The 12,101-nt window shown below is 34.5% G+C and overlaps 1 protein-coding gene across 25 annotated transcripts in view; it reads right to left on the reverse strand.

The window, feature by feature from the left end:
- ptk2ab (protein tyrosine kinase 2ab) overlaps window positions 1–12,101 on the reverse strand; it is a 135,581-nt gene that overhangs the window by 118,873 nt on the left and 4,607 nt on the right. For 7 of the 25 annotated variants that reach the window (XM_087285042.1, XM_087285041.1, XM_087285033.1 and 4 more), the window contains exon 1: window positions 10,810–10,917. In XM_087285042.1, coding sequence (XP_087141168.1) covers window positions 10,810–10,846 — 37 coding nt within the window. In that variant the 5' untranslated portion in view covers window positions 10,847–10,917. 25 annotated transcript variants of the gene reach the window in all.

Consider the following 12,101-nt stretch of genomic DNA (forward strand, 5'->3'; position numbering starts at 1 on the left):
CACATACTGTGAACTATGTTGAGCTTTAGAGTTAATGCAGCTGAGATCTTCATATAAATACAGGCAGCTATTAAACTGGCAATCTCACCCTCACACAGCACAGCACAGACCATAATTGTGAAAGAAAGACAAAGACTAAAGCCATGGTTTGCGAGGAACAAGAAAGATCACTAAATTGTCACAACTGAGCCCAAGCGGAGAGCATCTGTCTATTGCGAATGCGATGGGCTGTGCTGTAGCTCCGGGCCTGACGGTGAGACTGACAGGAATTTGTCAGAGTGAGAGCAGGAGAAGAGGCTGAGATGTTATTGCTCACATAATCTCCTGATTGATTCATCACACCACCAGCCCGAGACTCTGTTCAATCCTGAAAACTGCCAGTCATTCCACTGCAACGCTTTCAACAGGAGCATAACCGAAATGCCTCAGTAAATATACAGAAGACAAAAACATTCTGTGCTGTGTGAGGAAAAACCATGTCACACCATATTATACAGGCTTTTGAAACGTAGCATCTGGTTTGCTGATGGAACAAGGTGGTCTAACAGATCAGGCATATTCTAGACCACAGGTATCAATTCCAGTTCCTAGAGGGCCACAGCTCTGCACAGTTTAGCTTTAACCTTAATTAAACACACCTGATCAAACTAATTGAGTCTTTCAGGCTTGTTTGAAACCTAAAGGTAAGTGTGTTGGAGCAGGGTTGGAACTAAACTGTGCAGTGCTGTGGCCCTCCAGGAACTGGAATTAACACCTGTGTTCTAGACCATCTAAAGATCTATAAATGGCTCGTTTCCACTGAACGGTAGGGTTCAGTACAGTACACTACAATGCATATTTATATCCATTTCCACTGTCGGACACAGGCATGAGACAATAACCAGTTTGGAACCGGTTTGGAAAAGTCACAGTTTTAAAACCCCTATATTTCCTGTGGTAACACTAAATTAGTTAATGTTAATTAATGTAGTTACTACAAACAATTAGTAGTACATTTATTATAGTTTTATTCATCTTTGTTATTTAGTTAATGTTATTTAAGTTAAAAAGTTAGTTCATGTAAACTCTGAGTGCATTAATTAATGTTAACAAGCACAACATTGGATTAATAATGCATTAGTTCATGTTGTAATAAAAGCTTTATGAGATTCTTCATACTTGGTTAATGTTAGTAAATATATTAACCAATGGAGCATTATTATAGTGTTACCTTTTCTGTTATACTATTCCTGTAGTATATGTAGGTTTTTTTTTTTTTACTTGTTGTCAAAGACTATATATTTTTATTTTAGGGCCACAGTATCTCCAGCAGCACATGACCATTCACACCAAGAGCTACTGGTCAGCCCACGACACCAACATCCGAGCATGCTCTGGACCTGAACAGTGCAGTGGCTTTCTTTATATGCAAAGAAAATAAAGATTCTCAAAACTGCCAAAACTTTTCAAGTTGAAAAGAAAATCTGTATTTTTAAAACTAATAAAGATGACAAAGTCAATGATTTATTATTAATTATTTAGCCTGATATGCTTTGTTTACTGTTCCAAAAATATTTTAAATGTTTCTTAAAACAAAATATATTGGGGAAAAGATGTCGTTTTTTTACTTACACATTTAAAATAAACAAATTTTATAGCAATAATTACAACACCATGATACTGTGCAGTCCCTCCAGAAATTTTCAGGAATTTTTTTCAGATTTTTGTGGCAATATTTGCAGCATTATTTTGCGTTGATCTGCTATAAAAATATACCACAGCAAAAAGTCTTTATTATAAATATTTTTATTACTCCAACACCCAGACATTGGGTTTTGTAACTAGGCATGGGACGATAACCACTTTCAAGGTATACCATGGTTTGGAAAAGTCAAGGTTTTTAAAATCACCAAAATGTTCTGTAATACAATTCCTATGGTATAGGTAAGATTTTTTATTTACACCTTTTTGTTTGTTTTTTTGGGATAACCGTATCTCCAGCAGAAAAAAATATCCAAAGATGCCATTTTAAACTGTAAAGAAATGTGTTTTGGAAACTAATGAAGACAGCAGAAGTCAATGAGTACTTTGAATTATTTAGCCTGACATGTTTACTGCTCCAAAATATTATAAATCTTTCAAAAAATAAAACATATTGTGTTCAAAGGGGAAATGTTTTTTTTTTTATTTTTTATTTTTTTTTTACCCAGACATTAAAAAAGAATATATTTAAGAGCAATAATCACAATTTGTTATACCGTGAAAACGTGATATTTTTATCCAAGGTTATACCGTCAGAATCTTGTACTTATCTCATATCTGTTACATGGAATATTGAAATTAAGTATTATTTCATATGTAATCAAATAACAATTAAACTCATTAGCATATTAATAAGAAAATAAATACAAATAAAAAAGTTACATTTAAAGCGCCCACAAGTTTTTTTTTTCAAGGATATTTATTTTTTCACAGCTATTTGTCAATGCATTGCATTATATTAACAGCATGTCAACAGTATATCATTGCTAAAGGATAAAAAAAATGTATCCATAAATCTGTATAAATTGTGTCTGCACAACAGCTCAAAGATCTAAACCCTCTGACTCATAGTACAGATTAAAAAAAATAAAAGATGTGTTGATGTTTTTAAATATGTGGATAGGTTAAAAGAAATACAAGGATCTGTGCAACAGCCTTGAAACAGGTATGTGCTGCAGATGCTGCTGATGTGAAACTCACTGCTCACAGCTTCTGCTCATGCGCTGCTCATGCGCATGCACTGTTTTAGCTCTGCTATCACATGTGGTGTGAAAGAGGCATGACACCATGCTTGTGTTATGTGGTGAGCCTGCATCAAGTCTTTAAGTAATTTCCCTCACTTACATTAACGTGCGATGTCTTCTTAGTCTGGTTAAATGCCAAGTTACAGACCAGCGTGTATATACTGCCACCTACAATACTGATGTTTGTAAAATCTTGGCTTAGCGAGGGTTGTTTGCTTTCACATGACCTTTGTTTTGGGTAAATCTGTGTCGTGATGATGTTATAGAAATCGTCTAGACCCTTAATTTGTGGGAAAATCAAGGAATAAAAAAATAAATAAAAAAAGCAAGAACCGCAAAATTTCGCAACTGTGAAACTGTGATTTTTTTGTGCAAGGTTATCATACTACTAGAAACTTACAACACATGAAGTGCCATTTATAAACACACAGCCAAAACATAACATTGTAAATCGATGACGGCATGTAACAATGATCAATGCTCAAACAAAGCTTGTCATCTCCTTGTACCAAAGAGCCACATGTCAAAAAGCAAAAACAGGATCTGCTGTACCTGTATGTTCTCCATTGTTGATTACAGGGCAGTTGGAAACTCAAAATGAAGCATAATTGACTAGCTTGGACCAGCTTTAGTATGTGACTGACTATATTCAGACAAAAACTAAAAAATCTATGCAGCAAAACCACACAAGGCTAAAGGACGACAGCCAATATCTCAATTATGCCTTTATTGGTTCCTGAACAACAGCCAAATGATCTTGCACAAGCTCTGTGAGAACATCAGTTGTTATTATGAAAAGCTGGTGCCAAGTTATGATACTCAGAAAATTTTATGCAAAAAAAAAATAACACTAGTGAAAAAGTGAAAATTAGGATTAGAAACATTCTACATTTAAAGCTCAGGGTGACCAAGAACAATTTATTGAGAGGCATATATCAGCTATCATCTGATATAAGATTTTGTTTCACCATGTAGTCTGGTTGTCATATGAGAGCATAGGATAAATGTAGACAATCTCAATGGTCAATCGGTAGATCAATGCAGCTGGAATTCCTCACAAATTCAGCTCTGACAGAATCTGTGTCAACGTTCAGCGCCTTGACGTTTAAGAGAATTTGTTCTATAAGCCACTGAGTACTGAGCTGAGCAAACCTCTCACTAGAAGAAAGAATCTAACAACTAGACTAACCTTTGCTAAGGAGCAGTTTATGTTGTATGTTTTCTAAAAATTCACACAAAGTGCCACTATAACTGATGGAAATAAATGGTTAAATCATCCACAGCCAAATCATCCACAGGATTGAAATAACGAAAAGATAAGCATTCTAGATTTTACTGAAAACTGCCAATAAGTTGTGACTCATGAGAGAGAGAAAGGTTGAGAGAGAGAGAGAGAGAAGTGACCAAGCAAAGGTTGAGACAGAGCAACACTTTCTCACCCCGCTGTCCAAACTATCAGGGCAATTCAAGTTAAATAATGAAATCCAACTTTAATATGAACTAGGTGAAGGGGAAAAAACGGTTTTATAATACTAGCGGCACAACAGATTGATGCCTGTCACAAAAACAAGGAGAAGACCAATAAAACATTACACAAAAATCACACAAAAACTTAATTCTAGACTGTTGTTCTATAATGAATTCTAAAATGTTGATCGAATTTGATTTGATAAGTTCTATTGTGAATATTACAAATGCTTTAGCAATACATTTGCAACATGCCAATAAATTAAGTTTACATTGAACTGAAATTAGAGAGAAAGATAATTATTTTTCTTATTTTTTACATGAACTTGTATTATCAGATATGCGAAATATACATAAAAAGCAGGGATGGGATGGTCATTTGGAAAAAAACAACAACAACAAAACATCAGGTTCTCTTGTCACGATTTGTTTGCACATGTATAACAGATCATGTTTATTATTATTAATTAATATAAATTTTAAGCAATTGAAATGGAAGCAAGTGTTATCACCAGGGATAGGATTTAACCATTTCTCTACTTGCTGTATCAGAATTTTTTTCAGTTCTTTCAGTGATTGGATTATATGGTTGTGAAAATAATGTTATATAATAGTAGTGTAAATAATGTAAACTGTAAATTATAAGGCTTTGTATTTTATGCTGATGTATTTTTTTTAAGAGTTAATATATATTTTTTTTTTTTACAATGTAAACCAAATCAAACCATGATTCAAAAACCGAATCAACAATTCTATGAACCATCTCACCTCTAAAAAAAAAAAAAAAACAAACACAAGCATACAATCTTGACAAACTAAACATCAATGTTGTAAATCTAGTGAATTTTCTTGAAAGCTTTCAAATTATCTTGAAAGCTAAAAAGGTTGACAGAGAGAAAAAGTGTTCGACTCAGGCTAGAAGAGCAGAGCGGAGGTCTAGTAAGCCACAGGGGAGGAAGAACAGAAAGATTGAGAGACAGAGAGGAGAGGATTAACCCTCCAAACAGCATCTACAAAAGACATCCAGTGCAAACTCCTCTAAAAACCTCCCTCTGCTAACAGCGCACAAATTCACCCGTTCTTAACCTCTTATCGCTCCTCTCAGCAGTCACTGAGACGAGCCTGTGACACTGCCATAAAGACTCATCACGCTGCTGCCACTGACTGACAGAGGCTGAACGCAGAACAGTTTTAAGGAGTAGATTTTAGGCGAAAGGACTTTAAATCAATACAGGATGACTGAGGTTTAAGATTGATGGTTTGAAGGGACAGTTCATCTAAAAATCATGCCGTTCCTAACATTCAGTCAAAATATCTTTGGTTTATTACCTTTATAGTGCCTTGTACATCTTGATTTGATCCCTTTGATATTTTTAAGCTCTTCCTGTAGTCACTAAACATTATCACTTAATATAACTTACATTTGGCTATCAAAATAACACAAAAAATGTAAATAATAATAATAATAATAATAATAATATTATTATAAAAAATAAATAAACAAATTCTTCCTGAAAGTAATGTCTTAAAGGGACATTCATTCATTCATTCATTCATTCATTTTCTTTTCGGCTTAGTCCCTTTGTTAATCTTGGGTCGGGTCGCCACAGCGGAATGAACCGCCAACTTATCGAGCATATGTTTTTACAAAGCGGATGCCCTTCCAGCTGCAACCCATCTCTGGGAAACATCCATACACACTCATTCACACACATACACTACAGACAATTTAGCTTATCCAATTCACCTGTACCCCATGTCTTTGGACTGTGGGGGAAACCGGAGCACCCGGAGGAAACCCACATGAATGCAGGGAGAACATGCAAACTCCACACTGAAACGCCAACTGGCCCAGCCGAGGCTAAAACCAGGGACCTTTTTTTAAAGGGACATTTCACCCAAAATTTATATTCTGCCATCATTTTGTTCACCCACTTCCACTTGTTTTTACATCAGTCTTTTTCTTCTGTTGAACACAAAAGAAGATATTTTGCAGAATTCTTTAATGGCAAATGACTATAGTTTTCTACTTTATTAAATATGTATATGGTTTCTAGCTTTTCTTTATGAATGTCAAGACAACAGAAAAAAAGCAATTCACAAACAAACAATTGAGCGTAAACAAAAGTTTAGTATTTTTAGGTGCACTATTCCTTTAAATCTGCTCCACATTCACTCAGAAAACCAAAGTAAACAGTGCAGTTAACACAATAGTAGTCTTGGTTCAAATTTCTAAATGGATTATGAGCTAGAAAGTACTGGAAAAAAGCTTCCTTTATAATCACTAAAAAGCTGCCATGCAGCCATCTTAGTTCACTACAATCTTTAAGAAGATCTTCTTTATTGTGATTGTAGCTACAGTACATATAGTGCTGCTTAATGTCTTATTTACATAATCTAAAGCTTGTCTGTTATAATGAGATGATTTATGAGCAAGCAGAAATGCTTTGTTCTATGTTTTTGAGAGTAAGAAATGAGCATTTAATCTGCAGCAATTTTAAGGAGAATACCCTTAGCAGTTCTGACTGATTAATTTGCATGCGGATTGGTTTCTTAATGAATATTAAAAACCCCAGACACACATGCAAACAATCTTACAAACTTGATTTTCAACACAGGGGGTCTTTAATATATTCTTCTGATCTACTCAAAATAGATGCTTCTGTAGAGGGTTGATATTAACTAAATGTAAATCTATAAATAAACTGTTCATTTGAGGAATCAGCCATTCCTCAACATTTCCCATTTTTGCTTATAGTTTAACCTAAAATGTACTAAAGTAAATCACAAATAAACATTCAAACTAACACATACACATTTAATAATATAGGTATTATAATATAAATATAAAACTAGTTCTGGGTGATAAAACAGTATTAGTATTTATTGATTGAACATCATTGTCAATTATGATTAAAAAAATAATTGACTGCTATAGTTCATTAAAGTGTGGCTGGCTGAGCGTGCGACTTGGTAGAAATACTAATAAGCTTAGGGGCCGTGCATGTTTGTCATTTCCAATGGAGCACACCACATGCACGTCGCTCCCTATGCGCTTGCATTTTCTATAGGTACATCTACTGTAGTTGAAAACATTTTCTGTAACACTTATGTTTATTTTATTATAAAATAAGAGACAATATATTTTATGTTTTTGTTTTTAATTATTAAAACTGTCTGCCTTAGTAAAGTCAGTAAATTAAAATAAAGTGGTTAACTAAAAATAAAAAATTATAGTGGACTTTTTATCAAAATTGATTTTTTTTTTATTCAATGATTTTTGATATTGAATTATATGAATTATTGTATTGTGATATTTTTTGCTGTATCGCCCTACCCTAGTTCAAACTCAAACTAATAATTAAAAATAAGAACTAATGTTGGCGCCAGTGGTGTAGTGGTTGGTGCGTTGACACATGCACTCCTGTGTTCACGGCGGCCCGAGTTCGATTCTGCCTTGCGTCCCTATGACGACCCCTCCCCTCTCTCTGCTGCTTTCCTATCAGTTCTCTCTACTGTCCTATCTAATAAAGGTGAAAACCGTGAAAAAAAAAAGAAAAAAAAAAAGAACTATTAAGATAGTGCTGTCACCTTACAGCAAGAAGGTTGTTAGTTTGAGCCTCGCCTGGGTCAGTTGGCATTTCTGTGTTGCATGTTCTCCCCGTGCTCGCCGGAGTTCCTCCGAGTTCTCCGGCTTCCCCCACAGTCCCAAGACATGCGGTATAGGTGAATTGGGTATAAGGTAAATTGTCTGGTGGGGGTTAAAGATTGGGCTAATGACCCACCTCGTAAAAATTTGATGTTACGAAACACCAACATGGTGAGACTAAATATAAACTTCGATATAAACAGCCCTGGAAGTATGTAATAAAAAAATAAAAATAAAAAATAAAAAAAAACCTAAACCAAAACAAAACAAACTAAACCAAAACAAACCAAAACCTCTAAGTCTAATGCAAAATATTGCTATTCTGTTATCTGAAAAAGCAGAAAACAAAAACCAAACCAAACCACAAACCAAAACACAAACCAAAAGGACAAAACAGAAATAAAAAGAAACAAAACATAACAAAACCTCTCTAAGAACCTCTCAAAGTCTAATGCAAAATATTGCTATTCTGTTATCCACAAAACAAAACGAACACAAAACAGAAAACAAAACGAAAACAGAACAGAACCAGAAACAAAAAAACAAAACAAAACAAAACAAAAAACAAAACCTCTCTAAGAACCTGTAAAAAGTCTAATGCTAAATATCCTGCTATGCTTTGGACGATGCTCGGATGATGTGCTATCTATAAGAACCGTCTCAAAAAAAAAAAACAAGTTAAATTTGTCTTGAAAAAAAATAAATCATTCAGACAGAACTGTCTCATCGCTGCTATACATGCGTTGACCCCTGTCACTCTGCAATATAACAGAATGAAGCCCTCAACTGTTCTAAAACAGTTTAGAGCGCAGGCCTCTGCCAATCAATAGCAATGATAACGGGGAAAAAATGTCACCATGTCACACTATGGCCTAAAAGCTGCCCAGAATAATTCCCCTAATGAATAGCTCAGAGGAGACAGAGCCTGAGGCCTGGTAGAGCCGAATAAATCCACATTCCCCTCATCCAGTCCTGCTATAATAATATACACCTGACAAGTCCAGTACTCCGCTTGAGCTGCACTTCAGGTATTGGAAAAACTGGATTTTCATCACCAATACATTTCTGGACAGAGAGTCATGGTAACATTCAAATATTCATCCATGCAGGCAAAATATTGGTCTATGCAAGCCCAATATTAACTACTATCATATTATAATAGTAATCAAGGGTACAGAATTTAAATGATGCCATAAAAAATAGTCTTTATTATATAAATAATTAAATAATTTAAATTTCTTGTTGATCAATGCATTAAACTCTTGAAATGCTTAAAAACACAGGCTTTAAAACACAAGTGTTAAATACAGCTGTGATGATTATTTTTTTGTATAAAAAACTTATTCTTTTCTGAATTTTTGTGTGAATATACTTAGTTCAAAAGAGCAGCATTTATTTTAAATTAATTTTTTTCTTTTAAAATTATGTAAAAGTCAATACTGTCTAGTCTTTATTCAGTTTAATAATGCATCTTTTCAAAAACATCACAAACTAACTTCAATTTAAAAAACAAAACATTAATGGTAGTACATTTAAAGTGGCTTTCTTGAATTCTTGCATCTGTGATATGCATGAAGTTACTAAAATCTCCTTGAATACGGCCAAGTTTGTTTAAAACAGTATTATAGCCGCAAGGTATTAGTGATGAGCAATAGAGAATATTTCTCTGTATCTCTATTTCTCTGTAAAATTATATTTAATTTCACAACCCTATAAGTACACAATAAGTTACATAAGCGCAAAATAAAAACAAACTATCAGGGGAAAACAGAAAAACAATTTAAATTATTATACAAGTTTATATAAAGATTCAAATAACATATCATATGATAAGTCATAAGCCCCTGAGTGAGCACACTTTATTAAAAATAGTTGCATTAAAACCAGGCCAGTCTGTTACAACCCTTAAAATGACCATAAACAACCACTGATTACACATCAAACAATGCGAAACCTGATTAGAAATGCTCCAAGAATAAAGCCCTGTTCATTTTCACTGTACATGTCTGAATGTAACCTTGGTTTTGATCTTAAAATAAAGACCAATCGAGTGAAAATGAAGCTTTGTGATCATCAAAAGATATTCTGAAGATAAACTTGTATTTAACCCATGATATTTCCCAATCCATCAATGCAAGTTGAAGGGAAGGTTAATAAAAAAAAGACTCTTAACTCTCCTTCCAAACATTTGCATCAGAGCTGATTTAATCAACATTTGCTACGAGCGAGCTTGTCTGCTAGATCATTCCAATACCTGCAGCGCACTGAAGCTATGTTGAGACTTGTCAAAAACACAGGAATTTGTTCTAAACAAATGTTGCAATGCATTACACATATCCAACATATGGCGGACGACGTTTATAAAACAAAACCCAACTATCACACAGATAAACTACACTAACTGTCTTGTAAAAAATGCACAAGCTAAACTACAACATCCTCATCATATCATTAAATAACCTAAATATCTAAATTTACCTCAGCTAAATATTTGCAGGAACAAGTACATTAAGAAATGACAATAAAAATGGGTAAGCGCACCTTATTTATTTAGATCTGAGGACAAATTTCATGCAAAAAAACATAGCCTCAAGCGTAGCTCTGCACCAAGCCAAGCCTCCTGGAGTTCTTCCGATCACATTTGCATTGGAAATATGAAACATAGCTTGAGGTGGCCATACTCCACCCCGAAGCACAGAAATGCGCTTTGTTTTATAGATGATCTCATATGGCAGTACATAAAGTAACGTTTTCAAGTGAGACGATTCACCTGGATGGACTTTTACAAACACTGTATGTGACACTAGCTCTCTTAAGCTGCTGTTAGAGACTCTCTTCCTGTCTTGGAAGAGCTTGTAAATAATGAATGATTACCATTATACAATGCCCTTGTGATTAATGTCAGCACTATAACGAAGAGCCACGTACCTGCGGTGCCACAACTTAGAAAACTCCAAAACTGCATGATGGATTTCTGTGAGCCTCTTTCCTCACCGCTCCTTACCTGTGCTAATGACGTAACGCTACAAAATACCTGCAAAGGTTTCTGATGCCTGCACATAAACATGCCTGCTGAAGCCCCACCCACCACTGATGGCTGCTGTGATTGGTCAACATCCATAAAAAGCCGGTGAAGAGGGAACACACACTAGTGACTGACTTCCGTTAATCCGCTTTATGGAACATTGTATTGCAATCAGGTTCAGTATCATTAGTTTGTTATATCACAAGGTTTTTATATGTCGTTTAGCTTTCACTGTGAAATTAATACTCAGTTTTCTTATGCATTGATGTAACTGGGATATTGTTAACCAATTTTTTTTTTTATCTAAGAGAAAATGCATATAAATGTCCACCCAGGGCTGGGCGATGTTGCAAAAAAATTATAACGATATCACGTTTCATATCATTCGATATTGATAATTATTTAATACTTTATCAATTCATTTATTAATATTAGGATTTTAATTAACCACTTTATTTTAATGTACCAACATTACTAATAGTTAATAGTTTTAATAGTCACAAACAAAAAAAATTAAACTAAATATCTGATCTCTTTATAATAAAATAAAGTATAAAAAATAAGTGTTAAAGAGACCCTTAAACTTGATAAATAAAATGTTAGAAAGTGTGTGCAATGGTAAAGCGTACATACTGAACAGTCAAAGCAAACTTTAAGGTAGATCAACATCTGTAAAGTGAGAATAATAATGATACAGTATACCTCAAACTCTGTAAACAAAACAAATTATGATGATCAAATCTGAACCATCATTACTCAAATGCATGCTTCAACATTACAAATTGTGAAGTTGAATAAGTACATTACCCCCTACGCTAAAAAAATCTTTTAGATGGGGTGCCAGTGACTGGGATGCACAAGAAAAGAAACCAAAAAGCCACTCTGGTGACATCCTTACATGCTTTTTATTTACAATCTCCTCACTGCTGCTAGCCACAGCACTTGTTTTCGCACATTGTTTTTTTGACCTGAAGTGACACGCGTGCGCAAGTGGTTTCCTTGACCATTTACAATGGACTTTGCACTCGCGCTCCTCTAGCGTCTCTTGTAACTAGGCGACAATCCACAGTTTTCAGAAAATGACAAATGGACAAATCATTGCTGCCGCTCTGATGCAAGTTTATGGAGAAAAGTAAAAAGCACTGCAGTGTTTGTGTGTGCTGTGTTTGTCTAAAGTAATTAGTCTACGGTTATT

The sequence above is a fragment of the Danio rerio genome, chromosome 16 (assembly GCF_052040795.2).
Source record: "Danio rerio strain M-AB ecotype USA chromosome 16, GRCz13ab, whole genome shotgun sequence".
Classification (NCBI taxonomy): domain Eukaryota; kingdom Metazoa; phylum Chordata; class Actinopteri; order Cypriniformes; family Danionidae; genus Danio; species Danio rerio.